This window comes from Oncorhynchus masou, chromosome 30 (genome assembly GCF_036934945.1).
Source record: "Oncorhynchus masou masou isolate Uvic2021 chromosome 30, UVic_Omas_1.1, whole genome shotgun sequence".
Taxonomy (NCBI): Eukaryota; Metazoa; Chordata; class Actinopteri; order Salmoniformes; family Salmonidae; genus Oncorhynchus; species Oncorhynchus masou.
The window spans coordinates 22103542-22120905 of NC_088241.1; the positions used below are offsets into that span (position 1 = coordinate 22103542).

The 17364-nt window shown below is 42.3% G+C and overlaps 1 protein-coding gene across 1 annotated transcript in view; it reads right to left on the reverse strand.

The window, feature by feature from the left end:
* Positions 1–5143: 5143 nt before the first annotated feature.
* The window catches only part of LOC135522355 (DNA repair protein XRCC1-like), a 30106-nt gene continuing 17885 nt past the window's right edge, over positions 5144–17364 (reverse strand). The window contains exons 11-17 of the mRNA XM_064948517.1: positions 14839–14923; positions 14568–14676; positions 11859–11898; positions 10804–10940; positions 10432–10522; positions 10117–10192; positions 5144–6217 (exon numbers count right to left, since the gene is read on the reverse strand). Coding sequence (XP_064804589.1) covers positions 6110–6217; positions 10117–10192; positions 10432–10522; positions 10804–10940; positions 11859–11898; positions 14568–14676; positions 14839–14923 — 646 coding nt within the window. The 3' untranslated portion in view covers positions 5144–6109. The remainder of the gene's footprint in view (positions 6218–10116; positions 10193–10431; positions 10523–10803; positions 10941–11858; positions 11899–14567; positions 14677–14838; positions 14924–17364) is intronic.

The following is a 17364-nucleotide window of genomic DNA, read 5'->3' on the forward strand; positions in this document are numbered from 1 at the left end:
AGAAGAAGTGTTCAGGTATTTGATGATGTTTCCACAGAATATATAGTCTCAGAGCATTACATTTTCCACTTTTACCCTGAGGCTCGGTGGTTAGGGGAGAGTGCTGGAAAGATTGTACCCTATGGGGGCATAGCCATAGCCAAAATAATGGCCTGCCCAGCATTTTTATACATGACCCTAAGCATGATGGGATGTTAATTGCTTAACGAATTCAAATAAAATTTTATGTCACATGCGCCGAATACAACAGGGCCTTACTGTGAAATGCTTACTTACAAGCCCTTAACTCTATTTTATTAAAACTGCATTGTTGGTTAAGAAAATATAAAATAATAATTTTTTAAAGTAAAGTAAAAAAATAACAATAATGAGGCTACATACAGGGGGTTCCGGTACCGAGTCAATGCACTGGGGTACAGGTTAGTCGAGATAATTTGTACATGTAGGTAGGGGTAAAGTGACTATGGATAGATAATAAACAATGAGTAGCAGCAGGGTAAAAACAAAGGGGGGGAGGGGGTGTCAATAGTCCAAGTGACCATTTGATTAATTGTTCAGCAGTCTTATGGCTTGGGGGTAGAAGCTGTTAAGGAGCCTCTTGGACCTAGACTTGGTGCTCCGGTACTGCTTGCCGTGCGGTAGCAGAGAGAACAGTCTGACTTTGGTGACTGGAGTCCTTGACAATTTTTTGGGGCCTTCCTCTGACACCGCCTAGTGGAGGACCTGGATAGCAGGAAGCATGGCCCCAGTGATGTACTGGGCCGTACGCACTACCCTCTGTTGCGCATTGCGGTCAGATGCTGAGCAGTTACCATACCAGGCGGTGATGCAACCGGTCAAAATGCTCTCGATAGTGCAGCTGTTGAACTTTGAGGATCTGGGGACCCATGCCAAATCTTTTCAGTTTCCTGGGGGGGGGGGGTTGTCGTGCCCTCTTCACGAGTTTATTGATGTGTTTGGACCATGAGTTTGTTGGGGATGTGGACACCAAGGAACTTGAAGCTCTCTACCCGCTCCACTACAGCCCCATCAATGTGAATGAGGGCGTGTTCGGCCCTCCTTTTCCTGTAGTCCACGATCATCTTCAATTCAGAAACCACACCCCTTGGAAGCATCTGCTTTCAACCCTTACAAACCGTTTTTTTTATGAAGTAATTTTGCAGTGTAACTGAAGTTCAACTGCAGTTATTCTGCAATTATTGCGTTCAAAATACCACAGTCGACTGCTGTTTGAAAACTGCAATCTTTTTTCGTATGGGAATATAATTTTTATCCATTATTTACGATATATATTTTTCTATAGTCCTTTGACTGACAGGAAATCAATATGTTTAACAAGGTCAGTACTGTTCAGCAATTGGGCTTGTTGTGAAAAAGCTCTACCCGGCAGTGCTTATGGGAAATCATGGATAGTGGATACAAAGCTGTTCTAAGACTTGTTTCATGGATTTAACCTTATTGTTTTATACTGTCTGTGTCAGCGCTTCTTCAAGCCATACTTAATTAAAGACTCAAAATATCTAGTGACATACAGTCTAGACTTTTCATTAAATAAGAACAGTGTCTTCAAACCCCCTCTTTCGCCCTCTTTTTCTGACAATCCTTTTCCCCCTAAAAATGGTTGTGCTTGGAAAGAGATATTTAACAGCCACCTCGTTTTTTTAGTATATGCCCTTCAACTTGTGGCTGTTAAATATGTGGTGACAACAACCCATGGACTAGATCACCTCTCTGTTCTTCCATGCTCTCTCTCTCCGTCTTCTCTCCCTCCTTGTCTGTCACATGGACTCTAGCCAGGTCTAGCACAGCTTTGGCCTTGGTCACAACACAAAATACTTTTAAAAAATGTGTACCCAATCTTGTTCTAGGCGAGATATTCACTGGGCAGCGACAATCAACGGAGGGAAAGGGAGGAAATTGAGCAGTGTGAATGAATCATCAGTGTTGAGAGAGGATGGACTCAGTGTAGTGGCTGGGCTGGCTGCCGCATTAGTGGGAAATTCATTAATTCATTAATAAATACTGACTGGTATATTTTAAATCCCTCACTTCTCTCAGACTCAACGCTCCATGATCTACTATTCCTCTCACTTCTTATTAAGACCATGATTTAACCAGGCATGTCAATTAATAATTGTTTTTCTATTTACAATGACGGCCTGGCAAGAGACCCCATGCGGGTTAGGGGTGGGGATTAAAAGTGTATCAATGCTTCATGATACCCAAAACAAAAACTAGTTCTACAGTATACACATGTAAAAACTGTTTCTGAATATTACAATCAGTATCACCCTTATCTGCCAACCTGATCTGGCAGAGGGAAAGCTGCTCCTTTTAGATCCCAGGTACCACCTGCCATCATTGTGCCCTTGAGCAAGGCACTTAACCCGTACATGGCTCCAGGGTCGCTACACTGAGGCGGACCCTGTGCTGTCCCAATGTGTGGTGTGTGTTTTTGTCTGGGGGGGGGGGCAGAGCAAAGACGGTCATTTATTGAAGGACTAACGAAGTACTTGACTTGTCCCATATTTCGAAGTAGAAATTCTGGTGCATCAAGCATCTGGGAGTAGGAGTGCTAATCTAGGACGAGGTCGGCCCTATCTATGAGATCCTGTCTTCTGAAAGGCTAAACTGATCCTAAATAAGCACTCCGACTCAGACTTTTAATACATACTTCCCCGGGACTCATTACTAGGTCTTAACAATGTATTCAGTCATTATACCAAACAGTGGTATATTTAATCCCAGTCGACCACTCTCAAAGGGTTTTCTATGCTCCTGCTGGGACGCAGACCTGCTCCCTGACATTCTAAAGGGCTAGTTCCTGAACTACCCATCTCCTGCTGCAGCTCATTCTCAAGCTCGCAGTGTAAATCCACCATATGTGCATGAATGAGTGAACGAGTACACACAGACACAGAGACATACACCTTATAACGTAAAAACAAAATGATGAGTAAAAAAGTAGGTTAAACTGCAACTTACCCTCACTCGGCTGTAGTGGTAGTCAGTCCCATTCCCTCCAAACAGAGAATTGCAACATACAGCAGACAATATGGCAATGTATGCACTCACTATAGCGTAAGACGCTCTGAATAAGCGGAAAATGACAGAGTGAAGTCAGTCAGTCACCACTCAGTCTGCTTCTGAGCCTGCTAACCCTTCTCCTGTCAGAGCTCACACCTCAACCTCTATAACATGCAACACACTCACTCCCTCTACTCCTCAATGAGTGTTCCAGCAGTAAATCCCTTCCTCTCGCCACCCCTCTGGTTTTCACACTCTGTACTTTCCTCCAAGTGATTTAGCATTACCCTCCCTCTCCCCCCCCCTCCTCCTCCCTCATTAGCCAGTGAGCAGTGTGTGTGTGTATATTCAGAAGAAGAAAACAGACAGAAAGATGAAAACAAATGAACCGCGTGGGTAAAAAGATCTCTAAAGCGCTCCAATTGGTCGACAAATTAAAATCATCCATATACGTTTGGCAGCACTCGCAATGAGCAGAAGCAACAGAGGAGATCATCAGAGAGAAATGAGACGAGGAAGACAATTCGAAGGGGAAAACGTATATGCTTCATCATCAATGCGTAAACGGGGATAGCAATGGATGAGGGCAGGCAGTATGAGATGGGCAGTGTTATCGAACTCACTTGAAAGCGCAGTGAGAGTAAGACTCATATCTCATAATTATAGTTCAGTGAAGTTGGTTAGTGCCCAAGTACTGAATGAATCCTATCCGCTCAGTTTGTTTTTCATCTTACAGACAAACACACCTTCGGCCTACGAGTAATTTATTTTGTCAAAAATGACTGAAAAATCAGCAGGAATTCGGATAAAAAAATAATGTTAATTTAGGAAATCTGTTCAAGTATTCCCACAAATAAAAAGATAGCCATACAGTATGTGATCGTGTCTCAATGGAATCAAGGTATGAAATAATGACTTCATTTAAAAATATATATTTTTGGGCTTACTTGGTCAATTTGCAGTGTACAAATTATTATAATTATGCACTCCATCAGCTCTGACATAAATCGGTCCGCGGCTGAATCTAGTTGCCCACCCCTGCCTTAGAAGTTAAGATAAGACAGCACACTATCTGGAAAGGTTATTAAACCATCTCCAATGAAGCAGACCTTTAAGCCTCTCTGTGTCCATCAAAACCAATTCATCCAACTGCAGTATCTCAGTAAATGACTCACTCAAAATGATCATGACTGCCGGTTTGTTCCGTGCACAAAGCTCTCACCAATGTCCCTCATTGGGAGCATAATGTGATCTACACAGTATAGCTGAGCCCCAATTCTTCACCGTTCTTCCAAAGTGTGCACACACTTTCTCTCATGGATTTTTACAATGGTGTAAACTCCTTCCAGCCAATGCTTACACTCCTATGCTTTAAAAAGGGTGGAGAATCGGGACATAGCCAATGAGAAAGCAAGCTTAGAAACTGTGGAAAAGGTACCTCAGGTGGTCCAGACAATGGTTCAGTCTGCACATTGACAACTTGAGGAAGTAGAGCTGGATAAAAAGACTGAGAACTTTGATACACACAGCTCACTAACAGGAATACTTGACTACGGTATGATACTCATATGATACTTTGCACAATTCTAAACTCTCAGATCTACCGGTCTCCCGATTTCAAGGACATGCCAAATATGTTAAAGGAATATGAGACCACAAAATGAATAAAAGCTTTTGGAACATCTATGAATCCATCTGGGGCTCCAAATGGAATTAAGTATACACTCCTAAAAGGCTTGTGAAAAATATTATAAATTGCATTTCAACTTTAACAATGTTGTGTCAGGTCAGGTAATGAATGTCTAAAACTGTATGCATTAATCTTACACCACTGACATACCCCCACCCCCACCCAAAATGTAAATCATTTCTATTCAAAATAATCATGGCATAGAATTCAAACATTTGATCATAATTTCTCTTCTCCCTCTTGCTCTTCTTCCATTACTCTAATCCCCTTGTCTGGAGAGGAAAACATGGGGAGAACTGAATTAGGAGGGGGGATGATAGAGAATGGAGGGATGGAAACAGAATATATAGAGGAAAGAAGGATGGGTTCCATTCAAATCCGCTTAAATCTGTCTAGTTGATCAATAAAAACATGCAGGGTGTGCAATTAATTTAAAAATCCATTATTTTAATTTATCAAATATTTATTTTTGGAGGGGTAATTAGAAAGCAAAGCTAAGAGACGGGAAAAACAAGGATAATGAACACACATCATATACTTCCAGAAATAACCAAGCAAAAACAGGCCTTATTGGATCCTCACACTTTTGCACACAGTAGTCTGTGTGTACAGTTCAAACAACATACAACATGAATAAAACAAAAGTACACGTAATTGTACAGCACTACATGCTACAAATTACACTACAATCCCATGTATTTCGCCAAAGTGGACTTAATAAATAATAAGATGAGGAATACCAACCAATCCTTGAAGTCCATTTCATATTCCTACCGAGCAACAAGGACAAAGGCCTTATTTTCTATTCATATTTCGTGGTCGTTGGCATCGAGTGTCAGTGACCTTAAAAAACTAACAAACACCTTTACGTCAGTAAATGGCACCCTATTCCCTATGTAGTACACTACTATTGACCAGGACACATAGGGCTATTTAAGAGAATAGGGTGCCATTCCGGCTACACCTCGGACTCTCTATGTTGCTCCTAACACTAATACACCCTCCTCTATCAAAGCCAGTGGCTTTTCAGGACATGAGTGATAACTGAAGTTTCCACATAGACCCTGAGGAAGTGGAGGTGAAGCAGAGAAATATATTTTTAAAAGCCCTGAAAGAGAGGCAGATGGGGGAGTTATTTTTGTGCACCGGTAATGATAAGTCTATGAAGATATGCCATCTCTGGTAAGGAAACCATTTCATCCAGCTCTCTGGATGGCCTCAAGTAAAGTTAAGGCATTTGTACCAAAATGGCACGGGCTTGGTTTCAGTTACCTGAGGATCTGAGAAGAGCTAGTGTCTATGGCTTCAATGAAGACCTCTCCTACCCTTTGGACAGGTACAATACTGTTGTGTGTGTGTGTTTGTGTGTGAGCGCGTTAGCAAATGCAAGACTCAAGGGACAACAGTGTAGGGCTGATATGGCAGCATCTTCTGTCGATCGTTGATGGCAAAAATCCATGTGGGTTTGACAAAGCTTAAATTACCATTCTCCATCAGTGCCTGTGGCAGAGAGGGAGAGAGAAAGCGAGAGGAAAATGTCAGGAGGTGGGAATCTGTTTAATAATAAAGGGCTAGAGACTGAACCAATATTTAAAATGGTACACCAAATAGGTCAACAACATATTAACAGTGGGGGAAAAAAGTATTTAGTCAGCCACCAATTGTGCAAGTTCTCCCACTTAAAAATTATAGAGAGGCCTGTAATTTTCATCATAGGTACACGTCAACTATGACAGACAAAATGAGAAAACATTTATGAATTTATTTGCAAATGATGGTGGAAAATAAGTATTTGGTCAATGACAAAAGTTTCTCAATACTTTGTTATATACCCTTTGTTGACAGAGTTTTCTGTAAGTCTTCACAAAGTTTTCACACACTGTTGCTGGTATTTTGGCCCATTCCTCCATGCAGATCTCCTCTAGAGCAGTGCTGTTTTGGGGCTGTTGCTGGGCAACACGGACTTTCAACTCCCTCCAAAGATATTCTATGGGGTTGAGATCTGGAGACTGGCTAGGCCACTCCAGGACCTTGAAATGCTTCTTACGAAGCCACTCCTTCGTTGCCCGGGCGGTGTCTTTGGGATCTTTGTGATGCTGAAAGACCCAGCCACGTTTCATCCTCAATGGCCTTGCTGATGGAAGGAGGTTTTCACTCAAAATCTCACGATACATGGCCCCATTCATTCTTTCCTTTACACGGATCAGTCATCCTGGTCCCTTTAAAGAAAACAGCCCCAAAGCATTATGTTTCCACCCCTATGCTTCACAGTAGGTATGGTGTTCTTTGGATGCAACTCAGCATTCTTTGTCCTCCAAACATGACGAGTTGAGTTTTTACCAAAAAGTTATATTTTGGTTTCATCTGACCATATGACATTTTCCCAATCTTCTTCTGGATCCTCCAAATGCTCTCTAGCAAACTTCAGACGGGCCTGGACATGTACTGGCTTAAGCAGGGGGACACGTCTGGCACTGCAGGATTTGAGTCCCTGGCGGCGTAGTGTGTTACTAATGGTAGGCTTTGTTACTTTGGTCCCAGCTCTATGCAGGTCATTCACTAGGTCCTCCCCTGTGGTTCTGGGATTTTTGCTCACCGTTCTTGTGATCATTTTGACCCCACGGGGTGAGATCTTGTGTGGAGCCCCAGATCGAGGGAGATTATCAGTGGTCTTGTATGTCTTCCATTTCCTAATAATTGCTCCCACAGTTGATTTCTTCAAACCAAGCTGCTTACCTATTGCAGATTCAGTCTTCCCAGCCTGGTGCAGGTCTACAATTTTGTTTCTGGTGTCCTTTGACAGCTCTTTGGTCTTGGCCATAGTGGAGTTTGGAGTGTAACTGTTTGAGGTTGTGGACAGGTGTCTTTTATACTGATAACAAGTTCAAACAGGTGCCATTAATACAGGTAATGAGTGGAGGACAGAGGAGCATCTTAAAGAAGAAGTTACAGGTCTGTGAGAGCCAGAAATCTTGCTTGTTTGTAGATGACCAAATGCTTATTTTCAACCAGAATTTGCAAATAAATTCATTAGAAATCCTACAATGTGATTTTCTGGATTTTTTTTCTCATTTTGTCTGTCATAGTTGAAGTGTACCTATGATGAAAGTTATACAGGCCTCTCTCATCTTTTTAAGTGGGAGAACTTGCACAATTGGTGGCTGACAAAATACTTTTTTGCCCCACTGTATTTCAATAGCTCGTGACTTGGCAGAAGCACTTTCCATTGCAAATGAGCTGGTGTGGAACACAGATGTCTGTGTAACAGACCTACATCAAAAAGCAACTAACCATGCATGTCCAATATCAAATCAAACATCAGTGATGCACAAAAAAGGCCCTGAGGTAGGTAAACAGAACATCAAACGTATTCCTAAAATAATCCATGTCCTAGAATCCGTCCTTTTTGGGATATTTTTTCTAAATATAAATAAATACTTAGGCCGAACAAAGTTGAATTACTGTTTAACGGATGCCACGCCTCACTTTTCTCCACACCCCCAAAAAATTAAACATAATAACAATCAGATGTGCTGTTTTTTGGCCAATATACGCAGCTATTTGTTAATCATGCACTGTCCGTTTGTTTTGTTTATCATGCACTGTCCATTTGTTTTATCATGCACTGTCCGTTTGTTTTGTTTATCATGCACTGTCCGTTTGTTTTGTTTATCATGCACTGTCAGTTTGTTTTGTTAATCATGCACTGTCAGTTTGTTTTGTTTATCATGCACTGTCCATTTGTTTTGTTTATCATGCACTGTCCGTTTGTTTTGTTTATCATGCACTGTCTGTTTGTTTTGTTTATCATGCACTGTCAGTTTGTTTTGTTTATCATGCACTGTCCATTTGTTTTGTTTATCATGCACTGTCCGTTTGTTTTGTTTATCATGCACTGTCCGGTCTGCCTTGAGGCTTTCCCAAGTTGATGCCCAAGAGACCAAACAGACTCAGATCACATGCTTAGATCACGTTCGAGCCTCAGATTGGACAGTGAAACACACACGCTGGCACCTGCAGGTGACGTGCAGATGTTTCATTTCTCTCTCATGCGGTCATGGCTGAAGCCAGCGCAAATTCCTACTATTTGTGTGTCCAGGTTAAACATGGGACATCCCGCATTATAAACAAACAGACGGTTAAATTCATGGCTATTGCATCATTTTCAGATCTATGAGAAGCGATTAATAGACAAAACAACAATGTCATTTAACCAATTGACTGGTAGTAGGCCAAACGATAACACCACGAAGGAATGCGTTTGAAGTGATGACGCGCCGCCTAGAACAGCTAGCGTGTCCAGCAAAGTACATCGCCAGTGGCACCCACATGCTTCTCGTGACAGCCAGACGAGGCAGTCGAAGGAGGATGCGGTGAGCAAAGTTACTGGGCTCGAATTGAGTCACACTTCATCTATATAGATTGATGCTTCTAATTGTTGCATGTTATATGGATGATGATGAAAGGATGATGAAAGGTTATACTCTATGGCTGGATTGATGTATTATTTTCCAGTGCCACATTTATTTGGCAGACCCTCTTTCTACCAGGCCTAGCCTATGAGAGGGTCTAATCGTATTTGTATGAATATTTTGTTAACGCCTGGGCTATAGAGATGCATTCAGATAATGAACTCATTATGCATCAACATTTCAATTTGATTACAATTATTTATTGTTAATCATTCCTGAATTTGGTAGGATATACATTTAAGTAGATTAATGAACTGATAATATATTCATACATGACTTTGTTTTCAATCATTTTTGAAAATGATAGAATAATGCATTCTATTATTACATTCAATGTGAATAATGTTAATGTTAAATCGTGTATTAATGATAATAGTCTGAAATGGAACATTTTGCCTATTGTTAATGTCCATATAGCCTAGGACAGCGTGGTAAAGTACTGTTATACCTTATCCACCTAATGATTATTATTAGGATTATTATTATTATTTTTTTTTTTACCCCACTCGCTCGCCTCACTTTTCTGGGGGGAAAATACGTTAAAACAGTGAATCAACTTTGTCTGGCCTCATTAGGAAAAATGTACTACTTATTTCACTTAAGATGATCACGTGATAGCTAGAGTGGCACTTCCATTTCATTCCAAGTCTTTCAAAAGGGGAAAATATCATTATACATTTCTCTTGTCTCTTTTTTGGGCGCAGACTATGAATTGAGCACTTTACATAGATGACTAGCATTCTAACTCCCTGGAGTCGTTACCTTTTAACAAAGAGACGAGACCTTTATAAGTGTGTGTGTTCCACAAATCATGTTCGTGGTGTGCGAGTGTGTGCCTGCCTGCTTGTGTATCGCACTCTCATATTTGTGTGTTTAACATCAAATCAAGAGGTCTTTCGAAGGAAACAAAAGGGAGAGAACACTCACGTCTTCAAAGGAGTCGTGCCATCCCTCGCCAGTGACGACAAACTGGACCTTTTCACTCATGTAGTCCTCCACCTCCCTGAAGAGAGGGAGAGGAACAAAGAAGGGGAGCGGGAGATATTGGGAGGGGAAGAGGAGGAAGAGAGTGAGAAAGCTACACGTCTCGCTGGAGATCCCAAACACTGTTTTATAAAAGGTACAATGACACACAAGCCCTCATCCGCTGATCACTTGCATTACCTCTAAAAGTACTAGTAAAGTACTACTGTTACAGGAAAATCTGCCCTACTCTCATTCTGGAGTCTTTCTTCTCCCTACCCGTTGAAGGCGATGATGTACCGCAGGAGTAGGCGCCTGTCATTGTTGGGGAACTTGCCATAGAGGAAGAATCGCTTTCCAGTTAGGAAATCTAAAGGGTAGTAAGAAAATTATAGATCAGCATGAGTGCAAAGACTCCCTGTAGAGCATTACAGTAATCCTCATTGTTCATCACTGATGGAGAAAAAAAGAGAAGAAATGGTGTGCAATTTGATTAGGTTTTGCAAGCGTCGTGAAAAGCCAGCGTGGCTTACAGAAAAGTTCTTTATTGATGTTGAATAACATGAACAATTAGCAAGAACAAACTGACACACACAGCCAGCACAGACCACACAGAGAGAGGCAGACAAGGTCAGACAGACAGAGACAGACCTGGTAACTCAGGGATGGGCTTGTCCTCCTCGGCCTCAGCGTCAGTGTTCTCGTCAGTCGACCCCCCAAAAGGGTCCTCCTCCTTCACTCCTTTTCTCTCCTTCTCTACTTCCTTTTGCCGACTCGCGCTCTCCACCCTGCCGATGAGAGAGAAAAAAACTGTTTATGAAATGGGGGTTAAGAAATTACCGATTGATGCTCTGCTGGTGTCCTTGACTGAAGAGACACCACATCTGTTCATTCTGTTGTGATGCAGCACAACAAACACAACTGACAGAACCAGACATTTCAGCCCACATACAAAAACAAAACACCCACGCACTTTTCAGATTACTGAAAGAGCTCAAGAGCGAGGGGAATGTTTGATGCAAGACCATTTCAGTATTGTGGAGTTTAAGACTTGTATTGATGCTCTACAACAAAAATCCTTTCCACCAACAAGCTCGGCAATTCATTTACATTCACGACGACAGCGCAATCCGACAACTAATAAATCAAAATGAGAACAGATGGAAAAATTATATATGGCGAGTTGGCAACCCCAGCAAAATAACAAATATGTGTAATAATAACCATGATGAGCAACAAGAGGATCAAGGTGTCATGGACCCAGACCCTGGTGCTGTCTTGCCAACTCCTATGGTCATTGGGCAACTCCTATGGTCATTGGGCAACTCCTATGGTCATTGGGCAACTCCTATGGTCATTGGGCAACTCCTATGGTCATTGGGCAACTCCTATGGTCATTGGGCAACTCCTATGGTCATTGGGCAACTCCTATGGTCATTGGGCAATGGTCATTCCTATGGTCATTGGGCAACTCCTATGGTCATTGGGCAACTCCTATGGTCATTGGGCAACTCCTATGGTCATTGGGCAACTCCTATGGTCATTGGGCAACTCCTATGGTCATTGGGCAACTCCGACAGCACAGAGACAGGACAGAGATCTGAAACCAGGCTAGCACTGTCAACCCAGAGGTCCTGCAGTAGGACATGGCTTCGATCCCAGCTACAGTCAAACATGAACACTATCCCATTCGTGATGTTAGTTACCTCTTTAGCTCGTCCTCCGTGTCCATGCCAGACTCATCTTCTGTAGGAGACAGGAGAATTACAACATATTATTACATCAGAAGAACATAACCTACATCAGAAGCATTCCATTTTACTAATCTACATCGGGTCATAACTTAAGTCTATACTACGCTGTAGAAACATATCTAAGTGTTTCACCCATACCTCTCTAAGCTTTGCTCTTCCAAAATTAAAAGGCCTTGTACTTAGGCCCTAGTTAAAGGCTCGGTTCCCTTAATACTGTTCATATGTATTTTCCAACCAGTGCAGATGGAGACAAGGAAAATAAGCTACTTCTAGACTATTGAAATCCACCCAGTCGCGATTCATTCTTCTTCCCTCTTTCCAGGCATGTGATGCGTTAGTAAAGACGTTCTCGGCGCACTAATGCGCCCAGACCACTTACTGCTGGCCTTTCATTAACATAGAAATTAGAATCATGCACAAGTCTCTCGGCAGCAATTGCTCTACGCAAGTGCTTCTTTCACTCTCCTTGTCCTCTCGACACGCATCCCTCTCTTCCTGTCCTTTTAAATGGTGGCGTTGTCAATCCGTCCATCCCTCCACACAATTCATTAAAGCAGTCTTTTCCCAACTTCTCTCCCTCTGTCCATTTCACCCTCTTTCATGTCCATCCTCTTCAGTCTTTGTGGGGTTAGTTTTTGTGGGGTTAGTCTTTCTTTCTTCCTCTACTAGAGCAAATGTATTAAGCCCATTGAGCGATTTCATTCACTACATGGTCATCGAAACACATTTACGGCAATAATGGCTGTCAGGAAAAGGTGATGAAACGAGTCTCTGGAAATGAGTATGGCCAGAGAGTATGTTCCTTTCTCCTATCCTTTCCAACACCATGTCAGGGTCCATCCATTCTGACACGTGATTCAGCTGCTATCAAAAGTGTGTAGTTGTCCGTTGTGAGAAAACTGGCAGCAATGATTTACACATAAATAAGTGGAGAGAATAATGTCCGCTACGCAAATTAGTATCTGTTCTGTTGTTCGTTTCAAAAGCAGTGCTGCACTGAAAATCTGAAGTGATCCTGACTGGTTTGACTACAGCCTCAATGATTAGGATGATAAAAATGTCACCCTCAGAATCCTCTATCCCGCCCATCAGTCAAAATAACTCTTAGCTCATCTCTCCATTTCCTCTATCCTGGCTGTCCACTTACATTTACATTTAAGTCATTTAGCAGACACTCTGATGCAGAGCAACTTAATGTAGTGAGTTCATACATTTCCACACTTCCCCCTCCTTCCCAATCTGTTCATCCTTCCTCTCACCTCTGTCTCAGATGTAGCAGGAATCTCTCTTAAGTAAGACTACTCTGCTAGTGCCTCTAACAGCACTACACAAAATATTGCCATAGCTAGCAGTTGATCCTCAACGTTAGGCCCATCTCCTGTGGTAGTATTTATTTACTATTAGCTACCTTTAACGGGGAAGTCGTAGGGAGTGAAATCCAATTAAAGTTTGTCAAACAACATTTGAATGAAAGAATGAGCGAATAAATTATCGAACAAATGAATGAATTATCGAACAAATGAATGAACTAATTAATTTTAATGTCACATATGTTGCCAATCAGAGTTCCCTACAGAACAATTAAAGCATTAATTCATTCACGCATTAACTAATTCATTCATACATTCAACCCCAGGGAAAATCAAGAGACAGTGGTTGGGGGTGAGGCGTTGAGATGCATTTTGTTCAGTGATTCTGTCTGTCTGGACCTAGGCAGTGTGTAATGTTAGAGCTGGCCAAAAATCCATAGTGATATATTTACACTTTTTCTCCAACGATAAATAAGTGATAAATTACAGTAAAAAAAACATTTGGGGAGGTGCTAGATAGAGCTGGGCTAAATGGACCAAAAAATATATTGCGATAAGGGAGTTTGCAATTCGCATGTTGAGTGCAGGAATGTCCACCAGAGCTATTGCCAGAAAATGTTATGTTCATTTCTCAAATATAAGCCATCACCAATGTTGTTTTAGAGAATTTGGCAGTACGTCCAACCGGCATCACAACCGCAGACCACGTGTATGGCGTCATGTGGGCGAGTTATTTGCGGATGTCAAAGTTGTAAACAGAGTGCCCCATGGTGGCAGGGGAGTTATGGCATGGGCAGGCATAAGCTACGGACAACGAGCACAATTGCATTTTATTGATGGCAATGTGAATGCTCAAAACAAACGTGACGAGATCATGAGGCCCATTTCTTTAAGGCATATTAAAAAGAGTAATGTGAAATCCATAGATTAGGACCTAATGAATTTATTTAAATTGACTGATTTCCTCATACCAACTGTAACTCAGTAAGATCAATGAAATTGTTGCATGGTGTCTTTACATTTTTGCAGTATAGAACAGTAGTTCAGTAGTATAGAACAGTAGTTCCTTTGAAAACTATTTTTTCCGTATTAGCATTTTGAGCAATATGCTTGTGCTTCTCAGAATTCATCTCTCGCTCCTCTGTGCGCACAGTGGGGAGAGGGAGTGAGAGTCAGCAGCTGATAGAGAAACAAGGACAGGCAGATACTTTTATAACAGGAATCAAGATAATACATAGGGTATTACTGTTGACCAAATTATTTTAGAACAATCTACAGGAACACTGTGTAGCAAAATCAGTCATTTTAGGTTTATCGTCCCAGCTCCAATGGAGGTGTGTATAATGGGAACCTGGTTCATCTGCGTCTGTGGAGCCACCATACAGATCTTCCTCCTCTTTCTTGATGGGGGTCTTTCTGGGAGTGGGTTGCCTTTCTTCTTCTCTCCTCTTTTGTGGAGTCTGCCAACGACGGAGAAGGCAGTACCGGGGTGGGAATAAAACAAATGCAATCATGTAAATCAAAACAATTACAGTTACTTGAAGCAGAATTGTGTTTTTTTTTTCTTTCTTGGGTCATCATGTCATACTGCTAGGTCGTGGAACGGTTTAAGAAGCCCTTACCCTTCTCTCTTTTTCCTCCTCACTCTCTTCACCCTCCTCTACGTCGCTCCCCTCCGAGCTGGACGCCGCTCCGTGCATCAGGTACCTGGCAGTAAGAGAGGAATGCGGGAAAGAAGAGAAAGATCGCATTAAATAAAGAAATACAAAAAAAAGGGGTGAAGGGAAAAGAAGCAAAACATCTGACTGGGTTAAACAAGAAGATTCCTACTAGATGGGCAGCAAAGGGATGAACCTGTGATAAGTGATCGCTATGGTCGGTGTCGATCATTTTCGGTTTACCGTTCCAGCTCTAATGGAAGATATACACTTGACACACTACTGTAAATGTAATTGTACATGTCGTTTTGCAAACGTTAGAAGTGCTACTACGCAAACAGGGCGGAAACACAAACATTTATGCACTACATTGAATTCGATGAGCTATGTTCCGTGAGGAATTCAAAGGCGGTCGAACTAAGTAAGTGTGTGGACGTTACGTTATTTTACTGGGCCTACATCTACCTCCGTACCATCAATAGAACGTGACATACTGTCTACTGCAGTATCAAAGTCCTTTACTGACAAGACAATTGCCCTTGTTGGAATGGAACCAGGCCATTCACAACAGTAAATGGGTTTTGAGACACCTATCAAGGGGCGCCGGTGTGTCCGTGCCCTCCGAGCCACCCCACAGAGAGGGACTGAGAGGGCCCTATGACGGGCGAGCCTGGTGGCGGTGCCCTCCGAGCCACCCCACAGAGAGGGACTGAGAGGGTCCTATGACGGGCGAGCCTGGTGGCAGTGCCCTTGAGGGAAAGTCCTTAATCTTGTCCACTCAGGCACGACTGAACGGCTAACGTGCACTATGAAAAAGTTAAATGACTTAAATTGCATTAGATTAGGCTGTCTGTGAAGCGAATATATGACAGAATAAAACAATACGTCTGGATGAGGAGAAAGAGGTGCGGCGGAAAAGCGTCTGGCTGTGGCACCCAGGTGAAATGAAGCTTCAGCCTCGACAGCGACAGTGCTAACCCTCACACACACGCCACTTCATTCTCAATCAAAGATGCATTACCTTTTCCACACACACACACTCTCCAGCCCCTCAAGTCTCCAAGACGACCGCTAAGATGAAATACGGCTATCAAGGGTCATCACTACTCACACTGTTACCGCTCTATTCTGTGCATCGAGTCCTCATATCCTACAGCACGGTTTAGATTGGAAAATGAAAAAGTAGAGGGTTTCCTAATGTAGTGTAGCAGGTGCACACAGGACTGGCTATATGCTTAGCTTACAGAGACGGGGTCTGAGACTCTCTAAGCTTCTCAATCCTCTTAGGACACTTCACTTCATATGCAGTATGGCGAATTACCTAAAGAAATGTATTGAATTGAGTTAAGGAATAGAATTCTCAAAGCTCTAATTGTTAAGAGAAAAAAATATATTTAGGGAATAGAGTGCAATTTGCGATGCAACCTAGGTCTGTGATAACTAAAAGGGAATCTAAAAAGGTTTCCGAGGCACTTCAGATGTTACAGATAGACGGAACCTTCAATAATCTACACTAACGCAAAGTTTACTTATTTTTCCCCCATTCATTCCATTGTGTTGCCGGTTTATCTTGATGCCACTTGAGGGAAGCGTGCGCCCCTCCTCTCCTCTTCTCTGTTCCTCCTTTCATTTTGAAGTGTTCTCGAAAGGACAAAAGGCCCAAAACATTTAGATGCATAGCAGTGTTCGTCTGGTTTGAGTTGGCCTGTGTGTTTGTGTACGAGCGTGCGACGACCGTCTCTCTGCGTTTGAGTATGCGTGTGTGTCTACGTCTCTGTCTGTGTGTGTGTGTGTGTGTGAGCACTAGTGTTCTTCAAAGGAAGTGGACCCTTCAATTACCCATAGCAGATGCAGCTTTTAAATAAGGAATAAATCATTAGAGCTCCGCACTCCAAACAAGAGCTGCACAATGGAGACGAGATGGCTTGGATGGATGGATGGATGGATGAGGAACGAGGGATGAGAGTGAGGATAGATGAGGAGGAGAGAGGGATTCTCTATACAAAAAGGAGAGTGGTTGAGGGAGATGGAGAGCAGTCTACAGCAGAAGGGGGTCAGTAAACACAGCCAAATAACGGCGGTAGTGGGGTGTGTGTGTGCGCGTCCCAATGTAGAATTATGATGCCAACGCAGAGAAAAAATACACACAATTAGCGTGTTAATACCTCAACAGTGTTAATTGGACTTATTTCCGCGACACCCTCTTACAATAGTACTTTATCATTTCGCACACCGCTATCAAATTAGATGAGCGGATATTCATTTGTATCTGAGGGCCAATTACACAGACATGATGCCAATACTGACTAGAGAAAATGAGAGCATTGTACAGGAGTAGGGAAATTGTGTAGAAAAACAAAGGAGGTGACTGATGCAGGCAGCAATCACTGAGACCTGACCTTGCCAAGAAAGTACCAGACCTAAGTTCAAATACATGCATATTTTCACTGAACAAAAATATAAACGCAACATGTAAAGTGTTGGTCCCAT